The following is an 18,914-nucleotide window of genomic DNA, read 5'->3' on the forward strand; positions in this document are numbered from 1 at the left end:
AACTGAACTCGGACGTGCAGAAGCTGCAGCTGAGTGTGATGCAGGGCGAGCAACACGGTCAGCCCTAGAGCTGGGACCTGCGGAGAAAGTATTCGAATGTGGGTGGGGGAGGGTGAAAGAAGGAAAACGTGAAAGTGTAAGAAGGGAGGCGTCAGCAGTAGCATGTTTTCGCTTACCCGCCCTGCTGTATGCAGCAAGTAAGGCGACTCGGCTGATGTCACCACGCGACGCCCGATGTTGCATGAGTGTATTTGTGTATGTGCAGTTCATGGTTTCTTTCAAGTTTCTTTCAGTTTCCTCTAAACAAAGACCTTCACGAAGAAGTGTATTTGTGTATGTGCAGTTCATGGTTTCTTTCAAGTTTCTTTCACTTTCCTCTAAACAAAGACCCGTCACGAAGAGACTGGACCTTACCGTGGTGTGGCGGTTTGTGTACCTCGGCGACCCATTGAGCTATACTGTGGAGTGTCCGCACGATGTTCACAGAGTCCCGCATACCAGGTTGATCCATGGGTAGAGGACCGACGAACACAGTCTCCTGGCCCTCCAGGTTGGGGATTGGAACATGTATGGCGACCTGTTCCGTAAAAAATGGTAATGTACTTGCATTTCCAGCCGAACACCGCTGCCTCGCCGTTAGGCTTTCGAGCCAAAGGCTTTGGATGAGGACCCTAATCGTCCTCCTGTCTAGGTGTGGGCTCCCTGGCGGTATCCCAGCCCACGTACAACCATGAACTACAACGATTTAGACAGTTGGATCTCATTAATCTTTCTTGAGTTTGTCGGAGCATCATTCTTCTAAATGTGATTGCAAATCCTGTGAGGTTTTTTTCACCAAGCTCTTGGCTCATATTTTGTTGTTGCGCATATCACTGTAAATTTGGACATTCTAGCGGGCGGACACCCGTGGATGGTAGATAAATTTTACTTAGGTGGCTACGTAAATTCTGGAACAGGATGAGAGAAGTCTCGTTACGAATCGCAGGCCTTGACAATCGCGATAGTATTCCTCTCCCCCTTAAGTGACCTGTCCATACCTACTGTATATTCGGCATTTTTAGTTGCGAACAAAGATTGCATCAAAGGTATGCGTAAATTACTATTTTTCCATCCATAGCCTTATCCTTTTGCTCGCCTTCAGTGGGATGCCTGACTTGGTTGCAGTATATTGTCGAGATTCTGGTCCGGATAATTTGGGACCTGCTACCTTTCTTTATAATGATTTAGCCTTGTGCTAAAAACTGGATGTCTTTGGTCATTTCATCCAATAGCGCTTTTAGCCGCGGGTAGCGAAGCTCCACTCCATTCACTAAGCCTAATCCATGTTCGAAATATTTTCTTTCCAGAGTTGCTACTGCTGATTTCTACTGTGCACAGCAGATGAATTCGTAGAATAGCCGCATCTATCGCGTTTGGCGTCATGGAATCTGAAGGCAAGATAACAGAACAGGATAGTATAAGTTCACCGCAAGACGCGCCAGGACCTCAGTCAGTGTCCAGCGCAGCTGAGAGCACTTCGGCGCAGAACACAAGCGACCGCAAGGACGAAGATGAAGAGGAGGAAGAGGAAGAGGAGGAGGACAAGATTGTGGAAAAATCACATAACAGCCGCTTTCATAAACGAAACAAGCGTTTCCCCATCCAGATTCAGGGCGTCGATAGTGCGTTTGTTGCGATCGAGCCCAAGTCTGGCAAAGAAGTGATATGGAATGAATGCATTCTATCGGAGAAAAAGAGTGAGAAAGAGGTTCGTTTCTTTGCCAATTTATTTTTATTGGTGGTTCTACTCCTGCAGAATAGGTACCTGTCCATAATGAAGCGATTGAAGCGGAATTCCCACCCATTTCTGGCCCGTTACCTGGATGCCTGGGTGGCGAAATCCGATGATGGGTCGCGAAAGCTTGTTTTCATTACAGAGCGACTAGACGAGTGCACATTAAAACAATTTTTATGCAACTCTCCAAAGAACAATCGGGTACGTTGTTATGATCTTTTTATTCTCGGTGTTGTCAGTCGTGGAAACGGCATGTCGGTCAACTTCTCTCTGTGCTCATGTTCCTTCACCGTCTCGGCGTTCCGCACGGCAATTTGACCAAAGAAACCATTTACTATCAGAATTCTGGAAATCTTCGCGTTGGACCATGTAATTGTCCCATTACTTAATAATGCCAGTTTAGTTTCACTTGGAGGTCCATTGGATCAAAAATCCCAGTCGGCTGATGTGTATGCGCTTGGTGTCGTCGCCCTGGAGGTAAGTTATTTCTGTATTCCATATGAAGCTTACAAACTCCGGTCTCCTTGTTTAGATCGCCGTTTGGACACCCACGGAATTCCCGCAGACTTTGCTTCCGGCAGAATTGTGCCAACAAATGCAGGCTCGTTTGGAAAACAGCGATCAACGGAGCTTCATTGAAAGCTGCCTGGATCCAAACCCAGCTATGGGAAATCGTGTTAAGCGTCTTATTCACCATCCGGCTGTCACCGAAGTTCCCATTTTGAAGCTATTGTCGGCCAAAGTGATCGTGGGAGCTTGTGAGTTTTGTTGTTCAGAAAATGTCTATCCACCAAGGACCTCAGATTCTTACGATTTCTGCATGTCTCATTCCATACTTATTTCCAATTTCACTTCTAATTTGGTTGTTGTTTTGGGTATTTATCTCCGATGTCATCGTTTCAAAAGTGAAGATCGCTGAATGCATCTTTGCGCGGTAGGCTTCTGTAGCTGCACGTGTACACTTGAAGACTTGATGGTATTTGTTGGGAACTTTCGTTCGTGTACTACAATTATATCTACCTACCTTGCTTTTACTTGCTTTACAGCAACCACACAAGAATTATTGCAGGAACACAGTCCGTTCCATGTCTACTCTCGTTGATAGTTGAAGTTGGTGTGTACTTCGAGTAACTCCCAATTGCTGACCTCGAAATCAAGCTTTTCATTACCACCGGGACCGATCTGAGAATTACTAATGGTTCATTATTTGCTGAAACGGCACTATACTGACTACCTCATTTCCGTAACCTCGACACATCACGCTTATTTTGTTTCCATACAAGCCTATCACAGTAACTCCAGGTTGTTAGTCAATAGATAGTTCTAGCTGCTGGGGTTTCTACACCGACGATAGGAAGGCTGGTGGTATGACGTCCAATTGTCCTGACCAAAGCAGTCGACTGTAGACGTTTTTGAAATAAGTCTGGACTGACTCAGTTTTTTTCAGTCCTGAATCGGTTTTTTTGTTATGGTGTGGTGTTGGTTGGGGTGGTCATTCAGCCTGAATGGGACAGGGATATCGCTGGATCAGTTAGCTGATGTCTGTTACCCCTTCGTCTACTCTATATCTTGTGTCGAGTTTGATAGGGAGATCATAGCCACCAACGCCATTGAGTTTGCTAGCCAAGGTCGCGTGCTTCGTTGCCACCCCTTGGTTCTTTCCTGCCAGGTGAAAAGGTCTTCTAGTTCGTCCTCATTTGGTATCGGAGTTGCAGCTGCTTAGGAATCAGAAATATTTCTGCACGCAAACTCTTCGTTTGGAGTTTGCTTTGAGCATCTTTGCCATCGGGCCCTTGAAGCATGGTCATTTTCCGTTTAGTGAATTTCTTTGCATCATTAAATTCTTATCCCTCAACCTGGTTTCCATTTTATAGTACGGTCGGTCACCAACGAAGAAGGATCTGCCACTGAGCAAACTGGTTTCGCTTCTTTGCTCAAAGAGTATGTCAGTCATTACGAAGACGAGACCGTGATTGTGGAGGTGCACTTTCCTCACGACAATATTGTCAAGTCTCGTTCATGGAAAGATTTCCGTTCGAATTTCACTCTGACTTCCAAATATCTGGAAGATGTGAAGTGAGTCAGGTTCAGGTAACAAATAACCTCGCGTCCGTATCCAAATTTGATCGATTTTCTTTCCACGTGCCATCTCCTTTTCTCACATGTGCCTTCCTAGGAATGGATTTTATCCTCTGTTTGGGTGTCGTTGGAATTGGGCTTCCTATCAGGATGAGGATGACGACTCATTAGTCGCTTGTAGTGCCACTGCGACCAATGGAACTGGAGGGTCAGGTAGTTGGCTTGGACGCGTTGAAAGTGGTGTTGTTCCCAGTCAAGCCTGTTCATCTGGCACATCCACCGTACCAAGTGCTTCGGTGTCCCGAAAACACTCGACGGCAACCAAAACCAGTGAAGCTCTTGGAGCTGCACCTATCCTGATGGAAGACGAAGATATAACCGGTGAAATGCAAGCCACCCAAATGATATCAGGTGAGAAATGCATGCATTTCGTCAGTACGCAGTGGTACCAGTGTGTGCGTTGGTGTTAGACTTTGTCCTCATTTCGGAACGAAGTCTTCCGGGCAAATTTAATTTCCCACTTCCATTACGTCTCACCCCAGGCCACTAGATTTTTCCTGATTAGTGGGTACCCATCTCTCGGTTACCTTATGTCCGGTAAAAGCCATAGTAAATCAACGCGGGAAGGGCGTTTTAAAAAAAGCAAGCATAACCTCTCTAGTTAATCAACAGTGAATAATCCTTGTTTGAGAATAAGGATGCTTATTTGAAATCTATAGCTTGATAAGGACCTTCGTACAAGTACTGTCCGAGTCATGGTATCTTGAACCGAATCGTTCCACTAGACCGACCCGTGTAGACCACATCCTGATAGCTGGCATTCAACGCCACAAAGTAAACCAAGATTGTGCTTAAAACCAATGAGACATTTTTTGCAAACGGCTAAACCCCTCTACAGGAAATGACCAGTTGTTCATGTGCGATACGTCGCTCCTATGCAGTAACCATGGTACGTTGGAGCAACGCTTTGAGACACTGGGAGACACAATCCAATTGCAGAAAACCACTACACAATCGAGATGGTTCGCACACTGTTAGGTATGTGAATTAGTTAATGTGGACAATGACACACTAAAGAACAAGATTGCGATTTCCAATACTACTTTTACTACTCGTAAGGTTGATGAAAACCTTGGACAGGTCAATATGGTTCTCATTCTTCTTGGTACTCACCAATTAGACCTAGTTGAAGAATATCACAAACAAGAGATTCAAGTTAGCCTCAAATGAGCCAACTTAATTTTGGTCGCAAAACCGTGTTCTTTTTCAAGTGTCCGCTCCACTTGCTGATTTACTTCTGGAAGGTAAGTTTTGTCTTCACTGGGGCTGAAGGGCAAAACATCAAATTCTATCCACTGTTCGCGGAATAAATGTAATAGGTGTGTAGTGGGAGTGTGTTTCAGTGATCTCTTTATTTTCTGGGTTAACCTACGGAGATCGCTGAGAGAGACCGTGCATTCGCTAGCTCACCTGGTACATGCTTCTATACTGGTTTGATAATCGGGACCCAGAGTTGCGTGACCCAAAAACTGGAAACAATACACAATGACCTTCCCTCAAAAACCCTGCATGCGTGTAGCCCACATTGAATGCTTCTTTGTAGCGCACCCCGGAATGGCACGATTTTTAAGCCGCTATCTGCAAAACTTCACATGTGCTGCTAAAATGTATCAGTCGATGAGATTTTAGTGTTCCGTCCATAACAAAGTGCGTTGTCAAACACAAGGGAGTGAGATTCGAATCCAGCATTTTTCGCATCAATGATTTTGACGGTTAGCGACACTTGCGTTGGGTGATGTTTGTCGCGTGAAGAATACTCGCTGAATTAGCAACGGAGTTAGCATTTTTCCAGAACCATAGATCACGTGTTTTTTGTCGGCGTCTTCGTAATGAGGCCATTAGGAAGCGCGTTTTCGGTTGTGCAACGGGTACTTCTGTTGAAGAATTTGTCCAGCATCAGAAGCCGCATTGGTTAGGACATGTTGCGTATTCCAAACCATCGTTTGCCGAAGAGAGCAGTTTTCCATGCCCTAACCAGAGTGGCGTGAGCAGAGAGGTGGCCAACCTTTGAATTTGCATAGGGGTATGAAGGCGATTACGAAACGCTTGGGTGCTATCGGTGCTACTCGCTTTCCAGGATTGCGACCGCGTGATCCTCACTGTGCCTGGTTGGAGACACTGTGACTGCCAACGAATCTCAGTTTCTATCCAGATTGCCTGAGTGAATGTCCGGGGATCTAGACACCTCGGAAGGATTGTAGCAAGCTAGCACTAAGTCCTTTCGCCGTCCACCTTTATTCTTTTCTTAACAAAAGGCTTTCCCAATAAATCATGGCTGTACGGCAGTGAAGCATCGGTGTTGAACACTGATGTCATGCTGTCGATGATGATGATGACGATGATAGCAGCTTTCCAGTGGAAGTGACACGAAGTGTCACTCAATCGAATGTTACTTATGGTGTTCCATCATGTTCATATTCTGTACCAACTTCTTTCTGGTGCTAGAAACTTCCGAATTGTTCACTATGTTTAACAGCGATTTGTACCTCATGAAAATTTTGTCGGCAACAGGATTAGTTTTCTTCCCTCTTAGCTTTAGCGTCATAGAAATGGGGTTTATTGTCAACGGTGTTCGTAGGTGTGAGTCAAAACGCCTTCTAGCATGTTTCTCAGTCTCGAGAGCCACTGAGACAGCCAACCGTTGACTTCGACACAGGACAGTTTGAACAGAAGTCCTTTAATGTTACTCTACACACTTCAAAAGTTGCTGTCTTACCACGGTGTAAGTCAAATCAAGTGAAGGGTAGCTCCACACATCCCGACAGATTTTACAGCACACAAGAATTTATAGGATTTCAAATTCTGGTAAAAGAGCAGAAGTGTGATTCAATAAAGGTAAATCAGCGGTGGCCTAATAACGCATTACACAGTGACTCGGGGTTAGAGAGATACCAGGCCATGTAAAGAGTCACATGGTTTTGGTATGTATTAATTATTGTAGATAAGCGTTTGTACTTGGATCTCTGCATATATCGCACGCACTGCATATTGTCTGGTGAGAAAATGGATGCTGAGGGTTTTGGGCGTTCAGCATTATTTTCTGACTGATTTTGTTACAAATCATCATGATTATCATGAATATCGCCGGCATAACATCCGTGCCCAACACTGATGCTTCGCTGGCGTACAACCATAATTTATTTCGAAGCCCTATTGTGCAGAAAGGAATGCAATGGATGGGGGGGACTTAGCGCTAGCCAAACCGAATCTCTCCTTGGCGCACATATCTCCAGGCACTCATTCAGGCAATCCGGATAGCAGCACATTTTGCGGCGTCTCTAATCGGGCACTTTGGGACGAACGCGCATCTCATCCTGGAAGGCGAGTAGTGGCAACACTACCCAGACTTTTGATGAACTCGGGCTCTTTTATCTACGTAAACCCTGAAGGTCGAACATCATCAGCAAGTGATCACAAACGGTCGACAAGCAGGAAAGAGTAACATATCGACGTTATTAGACATTACGAAAAAGGGACCTCATAACAAGTTATTTCAATCCGGTTTCTAATTTCATGAATTTTTGCACTGTACGTGTTACAACCAATCACGATATTATCAGCACTCTTACAACTGGTTTAAAAATCCGACAACAGACACCGTATGGACGTACGAAGCAAAAGGCACGGGAGAAATAACGCGTTGTAGAACGCCTGGTTACTTTGGTAGGTATGAGAACCTTCGCTTGAACAGAGGTAGGAACTGGCTTCGGTTAGCGGTGATCGTACACTATCTTGATCAAACATTACTCTTAGCGGTTGACACTGTCGAAGGCGTTTGGACGAAATCTTTCTTTGAAATATCCTGCTATGAACATAATTCAGAATCTTTCACTTGAGGATTCGTTAATTAGTACAACCTGACAGCCGAGGCACCGTCCGTCCGTTCTTATTTGTGACTAACCGATCCTTGTGTAACTGGACTTCTGTGTCCTCTGCCACTGGTTATTTGGTGTATTTAGACTCAAACAGTTATTCTGAACTTTCTTATGTGTCTGCCGTAGCGTTCGCATCGCTTTATGTTCTGGTATGCGTTAGCTGTTAAAATAACACGCCGCGTGGGCGTGTTGAAGCATACTAGTTGTTTTTGTTTATGCCACGTTGGGTACCTTTACTTACTTACTGTGGCTGATGGTCATCAATGTTTGATCAGAATACCACCGCTAACATGGTACATAACCGCTTCTCGATTGACCTGAGCACAGTTCACATCCCAAGAATATGCAATCGTTGAATAACCTTTCGTTGACAATGAGGTAGGACTTGTCGTTTTCGCCTCATTTTCGCCTGTCTGTGGAACTCGATCTACCAATGATGCTTTCTGGGTATACTTTGATCAGTTAAAAGCCACATCCCATATGATCAAAGTATGGTGGTCGTTGGCTTGTTCTCTGAGCTGGGCAGTTAGATTGCAAACGCTTCATCACCAATCGAGGTGACATCATCAGTGCGTTATTAGGGAGCACAGTAGTGCGTAGCGGTGGGTTAGTAGTTGTGCCTAATACAGCTACTAACCCACCACTACGCACTACTACGCTCCCTAATAACGCACTGATGATGTCACCTCGATTGGTGATGAAGCGTTTGCAATCTAACTGCCCAGCTCAGAGAACAAGCCAACGACCACCATACTTTGATCATATGGGATGTGGCTTTTAACTTGGAGCGTATTTTTCTCGGGAATGACTTTTTAATCCATATCAACGTTCTTTCGTTTTGCTTTCTCATATTGTACTAGTTGATATTAGTGCTTCCGTTGGAAGTCCAGCAGGAAAGATTTCGGTTGACGTCTAAGCTCGAGGGGAAGATTAGTTTCGGTCAATTCTTCACTTTCGAGTAGTACTTTCTCCGAAATTGAATGTGAACGCAGCCTTAAAAACATTCTTCCAAGTGAAGTACACAAAATGATTCTGAAAGCCGCAGGGGAATCACTGCTACTATTTTTCTCATGTTGATCGTTGGTTCATTGCGAATTTCATTATTGTCGTTACTGTGCTTCTCTTGAAGGGTGTTTTGGCCTCTGCAAGTTATTTCCCCTTCAGGAGTGAGTGTAGCCGGTAGGTGGCGCCAGCCTGGTTGTTAAAAATTAATCCTGGGATAGGACGCTTGCGTAATTCCGGATGTAAAGAACTTATCCTGGCTAATGCCACTGCTTTCTAGCCAGTAGAGGTCTATACCCCTAACACCAACTGGCATGATTTTCTGACATAGTGTCTTCAAAACATCCACAACTTGAGAAGGTGTGCCTACAGACAGAACGAGAGTGATCAGAAATGTAGCATGCAGTAATATGCGATAAGAATACTTTGTCGTGAAGCCGCTCGTACGCATAACCGGATTCGGCCGGATTAAGTATGTTGATGTTTTAAGGAAGCTGAGTTTTCGAAAAACGACCGTTTAACTTGTCTGTTGCCACGATATCGTACTGGAGCTGATGTGGAGTAGGTCTTTACAAGGGAGCAAAATATCCAACTCTAAACTCCTCTGACGTGGACCCATATGCCTTATCTGAGATGATGAATCTGCGGCGCTGAACTGTTTGCTTTCCTCTAGTTGGTAGGCCGCATGGTAGATTGCCTTCTCTCAACAGTAGTAATCCACGGTATTGATCAGGGGGATTCCTGTCTCTTCGTTTGCTTACCCTATTGATTACTCAACTTGATTATTCCGGTTCGCTTGCTGGACCTTTGCACATAATATTACGTAGACAGGCTGATTCCATGTGTTTTTTTGATCGAATAATTCATGGAGAACCACGCTTCTTTCTGCATACCAAGACTTTAACTTTCTCGCAGTTGAATATATAGCCTTATTGTTCTTCTCTTGAAACTGTGGCTAGTAATTAATGTCTTTTGGAGTCTGTATTGCAATAAATCGTTCAGCTGTAACACTGTCGGTGCGTAGCAGCCATGCCACCCGAAGGAAGCACGAGGGCTGGGATACCGCATGGTTGCCCAAGCCTAGACAGGAAGTTGAGTTGGAGAGGTCGAGTTCGAACCACGGGCCTTCCGCTCAACAAATTCCCGCTCTGATCACTGAGGCATCTCTTCCACTTAAGTAGTACTTTCTCAGTGGAGTTTTGGTGGTTTCTATTATGATGGGGATGATCAAACTTTTCACGTAGATGAGTATTGAATAACGCATACTTGGTAGGTATTTTATCTGCCTTTGTGACTAAACTTGCATGTGCATAGTTTTCCCCGGATTGTTCGGTGCTACTGATTCCAGTGCATCGTGTTGTTTTTTTGCTTTTCTTAACCTTGATTTTGGTCTTGAAGTCGGCAATGTGCAACTCGGATTACTCTTTGGTGCAACAACTTTACTCTGTGGGTTCAGATGCATCCTTGACCGAGGCGAATGACTATGCGTTTGGTTGTTTCTTCTACTTATGCGGCTAGCGAGTTGTTTTTCAAGTTTCTCTTGAAAGTATTGGATGGCGCCGTTGAGGATTATCGGTAGCTCGCGTGGACTGATGAGTTGACTTGTTTATCATACTTGGCAGTTTGTATGTTAGCATTTCGTTACCATTCGAGAAAACATTTTCAGACCGCCGTTGTTGGTTTTACCCTGAACAGAAACGGCGGACAAATTACCATGCACTGTCAATTCATTTTCTGGAATACGATGGTTGAATGATTTCTCCCTCCTCTTTCTCACTTCTATGGTGCTACAATTTATCTCGGCTATCTTGATCAGAGTTTGGATGAAGCTGTTCTTTTGATATATCAGGAAGCGTCTCATTCAATTAGGTGTTTGATCAAGGAATAACTGTCGGTATTCCCTCTTAGTTCACTCAGAAATTTGATCTCTCTATATGTGTATTGAGCTAAACGTACTAATTTTGTCTATGTGGTGGACCAACGGTATACGCTTGCCGGTCAGAATCATCATCAGCTGTAAGAACCGCGTACTTGGCTTACTGTGGTTCCGCTGCCACAGTTTCGTTCACCGATGATATGGAGAAATGGGGTGGGTAGCTGAACACGAGGCGGTAGTTGATATAATTGATGTTTAAATGCAGGGTTGGTAGTGAAATCCTAATTGGAGAGCGTAGAAGAAGAGCTATACAGTGAAGGCAATAGCTTGGATGAATGAGCGCCATATCTGACAATGTCTCCAACCATTGATCTGTCCCGTATCGGGGCCCCCTACCAAGGAGACCGCAATGATCAACACAGAGGAGTTTGCTTGTAATGGCTTTCACACTTTGCTGCCAAGTCATTGACCTCCTTGGTTCGTTTCCGCCCTTCCCGTGTTCGTGCGAAAAGAGCCCTTCGAGGAAGTCGGTCGACCGACGGAGCACGTGGCCAAGCCAGCACAATCTATGCAGTGTGCTCAGTTCATCTCTCTTGGGCTGGTTATTTTTTCCGCGAACCAATACTGTTCCGGTGTTCCCATCAGACTCGGCCAACGCCCCGAAGGCATCGTTAGTCAAGCACTGAAAGTCTTTCGACGTCCTCAGCGCGTAGTAGCCGGGTTGTTGATCTGTATAATAATATAGAGCGCTCCGCAGCACTGACAGATAACAAACACGTATGTTCTATTGGACGCGACGTCATACAAGGTCTGTAGGCGTAAGTCGCAAACAATCCGCAGAATGCTGTTGTTGTGTTTCTACAATCCGAACATCTGAATTTGTGTTGCTTTTCACTCCACTGTTTTGGATTGGGTTAAACTTCGATCTGCATAATGGTGAATTCGTTTGACACGGATTTCCGATCGATCGCGCTGCGAACTTCTTCCTTTTTTATTGGTAAAAGGGAGGATTTTCGTAGCTCAGCTAGCACTATTGTGAGTAGGTTGATGTCAGCTTTCCATAGACCATGTTTTCTTGAATCGACGCCCACCATCTTCATATGCTGTTGAGTTGTTCAATTGAAGAATTGAATGCGATATTTCAAGGCCAGTGATTCAGTCAGCAATTTACACCATGTAAGGGTGAATTGAAGGATCAAAAAGAAATTGTTACATTTTTATGTCAGGTAGGTAGGGACTTCACTTGTTTCACAATCCTATAGCTTGTTTCCTAATGTATCTATTAGTTTGTGGATTCTTAGTTCACCTATGGCATGGGTATGCTAAAAGCAGTTATCTTGAGCAAAGTTGCGCTTGTCATGCATGCTTTGCTTGTCTTAGAACTATAAGCGACTGGATTGAATGCGCCGATTTAACGCTTATAATCGCACACGTTCGTTGACTGGCTAGAGATCAGTTTTAGTGAAGTGGTGGCCAGTGGATGTTTGTGAAAACTGGTTGGTGTATTTCAGGCTGGGAGCGCTTTATTTTCTGACCGTTCAATGACACCAACGAAGAATGAGTCATCTCGAATATCTTGCAGAGGTTAACATTATTTGAAGAGCAGTATTTCTGTACTGTGGACCATAAACGGTGTTGACACATTTTTGATCCATAAATCCTTCTTGTCCTAATAAGATCGCTTGTTTTTGAACGTATAATTTGTTCCAACCAACTGTTCGCTGAGCGGAGTTGTAATACTGGCGTTTTGTTCGATCCTCGGACGCTATTACTGCTAAGAGCTGTCGGTTCTCTAGAAAATAAGCCACTCAAAACCTTCCATTCTTATAGATCCTCACAAGATGGGATAGGTGGCATCAGTTACGTGACCTCTTGTATGACTATGGGAAGCCGTTAAACTTAGGGTCACGAATGTTTCGAAGCTTCTGTTTGGATTCAGATGAAGCTTTTCCTGTTTATCACTCCCCGCAGCACATACTTTTCATCTCTTCTCTGACCTACCGCATGGTTTTTAACCGTTATTTTAACCAGCCACTGGACGTTCCTCAAGCCTTTGTGATTACTCTCCTGGGCGCCCACCGTTAGGCCTTATTCGAACCCGGCAGAGTGACCTGGGCGCTCATCCCCCAGTTCCACCAATCACACGCTCTGTGTCCAATGATGAAGGTTCGGTGTCTCGTGCCGGACCATCATTTTTTATTGGAGGCACACTCCTGGATACTAATGCAATTGTTCCAGACAGTTGGGTGAGCACGGCTGTGACAGGGGAACACCCATTTGGTAGCCATTCTCCCTCACCGAGTGGTCAGGATTCCGCAGCATCAGTTCCAGTTTCAACCGGAAGCCAACCCGAGCCTACAGTGGGGGATAGTACGAAACGTCGACCTCATTCTTCCGCTCCTCCACTCCAGTCTTCGACTAACTTGCCAGGTTTGTTTCTTAATTATTTCTCCTAGCTATTTCAGTGAATATTTGAATATATGTTTCATACAACGGCAGTGTAGCTCCAAGGTTGCCTTGTAATGTAATGAATGCTATGCTGTCCACTTTCGCAGTCTTTCTCTTGACGCAGACGTACAACGATGCCTTGTTCTCTATTCATTTTATTGCAACAGAGTGGATTAGAATGCAACCAAACTGGAAAGCTATTTTTAGACAGCTTGGTAAAGTTCTTTCATGAGGGACTTTTGAACTGCGTTTCCACTAGAACTCACCAATCATATTCCTTTATGTTCGCGTACCAAGTCAGACCCACGGTAGCTGTATTGCTTGTCGACAGCAAAGTTAGTTGGTTCAGAATAGGCGCATGCTCAAAAATAGGTTCCTGTCTCTCGAATTCCGTCTTGGTCAATGGATCGGTTTATAAATCGCGAGAGACGTAGCTCCCGTTTTCTCCGAAAATGGCAAGAGATGGGCGCAATATTGGTGAGTGTAAGGTATCTATGCAGACCGCACTAGTTTTTCTGTTGCAGTACGGTGAATAGTGGGTGGTGCAGATTGCAAACTGACCGTAAAATGTTGTTTGGAACTCCACTTGGTCGTTGGCAACGAGTGACTTTCGAGTAGACTATTTCATTTTAACTTCGTACAGGCTGCATGCATCAGTCAAAAGTGGTAACCATTCTAGAGGTTCTAAAGCAAATACATGGTCCTGATCCTACTTTTTAAGTAACAGTTCTAAATATTCTCGTGTGACCGCACTGCACTATTCTTTTTCTCAACTGAGCATTGACGGTAAATTTCAACGCCGTCCCTATGTGAGATGGATAAACGAAAAGAAAACCTGTCACCCTTCGGGTTACATAATCTTATTCAAGCGTGCGTATTGGAAAACCTGCACCGTAGGAAATCCACTCTTTGTTTTCTGTCCACAAAGGGTTGTTGGTTTCACTGTAGTGGAATGTGTCTGTTGATTGATCTTCACATAATGTGTTGTTCTGCTGATACTTACCCGCCACCATGTCAGTGGGCTATCTAGTTGGCTTGCCTTCCTAAACACATGATTTCATGGCATGGAGTGTGAGCGCAGTCACAGACAAAAGCTCCACACAAATGTTGTACTGGAACATGACTGAAATGTCCGTGAAATCTGCACTACAGCGTCTGCTCCAAGTTTGATCGGTAGCTGTCCTTGAGGATAATCTTATCCCAAATATGTCATTTACAGTTTTCGGCAACCGAAGACAATTGACTCAGAATGTGGGACTAATGGAACACGGTACACTGCATCTGGTCCTGTAATGCGACAAACAAAACAAGCAACAAAAAGTCATTGTTAAGTAAAACTGATCTGCGTGACTAACGGCCTTGCTGACTGATTTACATTCAGGTTAACTGAGGAAAGGCATCTTCAGCTGGACGATATGTCATTGCAAAGTTCGCATAGCTCATGTTCACAGTCCCCTGAGGAATGTCAGTGAAGAGAGTTATAGAGACGTGAAGCGGAATATAAATATTGGAATCCAAAGCTCAGTAAGCCAGTGTTTTCCTGTGAACGACTCCTTATTTCGTATGACTTCGAGGCTTTCTGTGCAAACCACCTTTGCCATACCTTAATTTATCACCTTGTCGTAGTGATCGGCTTCAGTGCCGCAACGATCTTGCGGGCCACGCTACCTGTAACTCAATTCATCAAGGTTCAACCATGTCGGGAAGACCAACAGCAAACAGCTCGACGAAGAACAGCGAGTCCCCGTACTGCAAGAACTCGTCTTACGAGGTGATCTTGAGATAAAGTGGTACTGTCCTCTGTGTTAGAAGTGTGAGGGCAGTAAGGTGTTCCCTTCAGGCCTCCAGCATATCCATCTTTATGGAAGCAACGGTGCCACCTTCCGTCGAGGAAGGGCGGGTTAGAAAAGGTAGGCTCTAAACTCCGCACTAACCGGTCGCCCAATGGTTGACCGTGACCGCCGGCGCATTATTCAATACGATCGAAATACTTATAAAACTAAATTATCTGGTGCTGCTCAAAAGGCATCTGCTATGCCCAGACGTACTGGGAGTGAGACAGTTATGCCTTTCTGTGTTCTCGGGTCAAACCGGTCACCGGCAGCCAAGTGAATCATTGGCTACGAGAAGGGTTCATTAGCTGGGGAGTATCGAACTGATCTGGCTAAAAAGGTACTAGAAACGCACAGTCATGCGGGTGACGAAGATTGCTGTGTGTTAATGGGAGCGGGTAAAAAAAGAAGCTATGATTTTATAACTGCTTGTCGAAGCCATCCGACTCGACTAAATGAACGCTGAATATCGTCGAGATCAGCAGCTCTTATTGCTTCCTGGAAGACCATACCAGCATCGACCGACTGCGATGACGCACGCAGATCCCTAAAACACCGGATAACCAGGAGCTTGAAGAATCACAGGGAAGACTGATGGATTGCGAAAGTCAGGGCTATGGAGAAGGCAACAGTCGCGCCCTATTTCAGCTGATTTTATCAGTCCGCCAAGGGAAGATAAATGTCAGCGAAACGATATGCGAGAAAAACGGAACGGCGATTCATTCACAAAATAGTCTTTTTGTGCAATGGGTTGAACGCTTCGATGAACATAACCGCTGAAGGAACCCGGCGGGCCTGAATGGGACATCAACACCAGTCCTCCGTCAACACGAATCCGGCGTGAGACATCATTAACTTGTGTGCTGAGGGCATAGTGTACACCGCGTTAGTGCAATCGATGACGCGAACCGTGACTACTATGCGTACATACGTACCAAAGTTGTCAGCGTTTGACAGTCGGTATTTCGAAAGCATTTGTCGGGTGTGGTGGGAACATGGGATTGATAATGCCGAGGCACCCCAAATGGTTTTAGGAAGAATGAAGTCCTCCACGATAGATGAATTACTCACGCTTCATGGGTTCCAGCGGTTAGGACGTTTACTTCGAATTCTAGCAGACCACCTGGCTCGCAGGGTCGTTTTCTTCCAGCCGTGTGCTGTTTTGAAGCCACCAAGAGGTGAGGAATAGTTACCTTTCCATGAAGTATGAAAGCACTAACCAGCAAACTGTTTCGAGTGAACAACAGCCGCATCCCTGGATGGGAACCCCCGCACTCAACTCACCGATGGTTAACTGCACTGGCAGAGATGGTTGAATCGCGTAGTCAGTGGCGGTCGAGCATCAGTGCTTAAGTTCCCAGTTTCCCGGACTAAATGATTATGCAATTATTTGCAAAGCTTTAAGATTTCTTCCCTTTTGCGGCATTTTCCGGTGACCAAAACTGCAACAGCTTGAATCACCGTAACTTTGGTAGATGGCTGCATCTGAAAAAGTGAGCTGATTTAAACATAAGGGTCCAGACATGGTGGTCTGGAGAGCTGGGTGAGGCGGTTCTGCGCAATAGCATTTGGGCTGGTACATAATCCACTAGAGCACTGAGCCCCGTAGGGATGTTATGACACAGCTCCCTCGGTTACGGGACTTGTCTCCTATCTGACAAATTTTATCGCCCATATTGGCACAAAACCAACTTTTTGTGACTTGATCACATGATTATTACGTTCCTACTTTGGAGACGTATATTCGGACCATTCTCGTACTTTTACGTGAAGCAAAAAGATCGGTATCTATCACTAACAGAATGTACATCCTTTTTGCACATTTCCCCCTGTAATATCCACTTTAGTGCTTTATTCTGACTCCGGAATTCTTGTCGATCTCACATACATCCGGGCGAACTGCCTCACTATTCTGGTGCAAATGCATAAGCAGAAACTGGATGTGTAGGTCAACCTAGTATCCATGAAACTGAAAGCAGTAAGCCCAGGGACCAGTTCAACGATACTTATCTGGCGTGGAAGTGTAAAATGAATTCCGTGTTTGGATGTTTCAATGATGCCAGCTTTTCAGATGTCAAGTGAACGCCTGACGACCGACAAAAGGTTGAAGAACTGTGAAGGGTCGAAATGGCTCAGTGGTTAGAGCGCGAATTTATTGACCGTAGGGTCCGTGGTTCGAACCCGACCTCCGGTTCTCGCCTCTCCCTGTCTAGGCTTGGGCAGCCTGTCAGTATCCCATCCCTTATGCTTCCTTCTGGTGTCATGGCAGTTAAGCACCGAAAGGGTGCTATAGCTGAACGATTAGGTATCATCCCACTACACCAGCCAGAGTTATGAATTTTCGACGTTATATTTCATTGTATGGATTTTTTTCTTTTGGTACATATTGTAAAAGAAGAACGCTAGATTAGAAGTCAACTTCTATGGAGAATGGGTTTTTCTGAACATGATCACCGCCGCTCAGGTGGACAAGACAACCTCTCTATAGCCCTTGTTCGGTTACATTCGGTGAGAAATACGGGACAATGTGGATATTTTTATCTCGCCACCCAATGCCGACTGTTAGTGAATTGCACTCGCAACTGAGCCGTGCTACTGTGATACGACCCCCTGTTCGTGTCATCCGGCTACTGGTACAACCACATCTTCCCCATCACCATACCCGTACTATACTCGTGAAAGGAAGAAGGCCTTCGCTGCGGAGTTGTTCATTGGAAAATGCCAACTGACCAGTTACGGACAATTGGACAGGAAAGCAAAATTGTCATATGCATCTTAATTACATCTTAATTGCATCTTAATTAATTAACTGAACATCCATCTTCTCTTGAACGCGTCTTCGTGAACTTTCCTGGATATTCATTGACTTTTGCTCAAGTCCAAGTAAATTTTACAAAGCGAGTCCACAAATCCGCAGTAGATCTCCCTTTTCAAGCGAATTTACAAGAAGAAAACATACTACTCGCATACCTCTGCCATCAGTAGTATCACCGTTACATCCATATAGTCTGCTTCGGAGGAAAATTTGTCTGCAGTTAAAGGTACGAACATAGTGGCTCTTTAAACTTTTTATCCACCCTCACGAGAGACGGATTCTTACTGTGAAATAAAGAAGGATAAGACGTTTAATCGGTGGCAAGGAACATAATAAGGTGTTTGCAGAACTCAGCTGAAAGTATTTTCTTATGCATTGCTAGTATGACCAACTTCTCTGTAGTTGTGTGAACGCAATCACATTCACTTTACTCGACGACTGTGCCGTTCCTTCTGGGGCACACCACTTGATTCCGATCACGCCATGGTGCGCGCACGCCTGACAGTTCGTTTCCCTTCAGGCCCTCGCAAATCGGCAAGAAACGTGCCAATCCACTATCTTCGAAGAACTGCCATAGCTCAACAGTATCGATCTGAGCTAGCCCAACAACTCTCCACAGTAAAACAATACTGTGGTGGCAGTGAACATGTGGTTGAAGCGTCACAAAATGTGAAAGGAGCTATACTAGCGGCGTTCAGTGCTGCCTGTCCGACTTCTCCAATTCGACCAAGGGACCACTGGATGTCGTCGAGGTCGTTATCCATGATTGATGCCAGGAAAGCCATACCATCAGGCAACGAGTACGACGGCGCACGCAAATCCCTCAAACGCCAAATAGTGAAGAGTCTAAGGAAAGACCGAGAGCTCTGGTGGACATTGAAAGCTCGAGAGATGGGGAAGGCTTTTGCTACGGGAAACAGCCGTGTCCTTTATCAACTGATACGATCGACTGGCCCTAGGAAAGCAACGGTCAGCGAAACGATAAGTGAAAAAGATGGCTCATTAATTCACTCGCAAAAACGTCGACTGGAGAGATGGGCCGAACACTTGAAGAGCAGTTCAGCTGGCCTCCTGCAACACAGCCGGTGGAGATAGTGCATACGGGCGAGTGGAATGTAAACCTTGATCGCCCTTCGGAAGAAGAAATAAGGTA

General features: G+C 45.1%; 1 protein-coding gene across 1 annotated transcript in view; it reads left to right on the forward strand.

The window, feature by feature from the left end:
- The window catches only part of T265_03948 (hypothetical protein), a gene marked incomplete at both ends in the record, with an annotated part of 50,037 nt that overhangs the window by 2,987 nt on the left and 28,136 nt on the right, over positions 1-18,914 (forward strand). Inside the window, 8 exons of the mRNA XM_009168548.1 lie at positions 388-584; positions 1,393-1,975; positions 2,014-2,143; positions 2,178-2,251; positions 2,307-2,532; positions 3,649-3,850; positions 3,951-4,264; positions 12,698-13,096. Of these exons, the coding sequence (XP_009166812.1) occupies positions 388-584; positions 1,393-1,975; positions 2,014-2,143; positions 2,178-2,251; positions 2,307-2,532; positions 3,649-3,850; positions 3,951-4,264; positions 12,698-13,096 (2,125 nt within the window). The remainder of the gene's footprint in view (positions 1-387; positions 585-1,392; positions 1,976-2,013; positions 2,144-2,177; positions 2,252-2,306; positions 2,533-3,648; positions 3,851-3,950; positions 4,265-12,697; positions 13,097-18,914) is intronic.

This window comes from Opisthorchis viverrini (genome assembly GCF_000715545.1).
Source record: "Opisthorchis viverrini unplaced genomic scaffold opera_v5_58, whole genome shotgun sequence".
Classification (NCBI taxonomy): Eukaryota; Metazoa; Platyhelminthes; class Trematoda; order Opisthorchiida; family Opisthorchiidae; genus Opisthorchis; species Opisthorchis viverrini.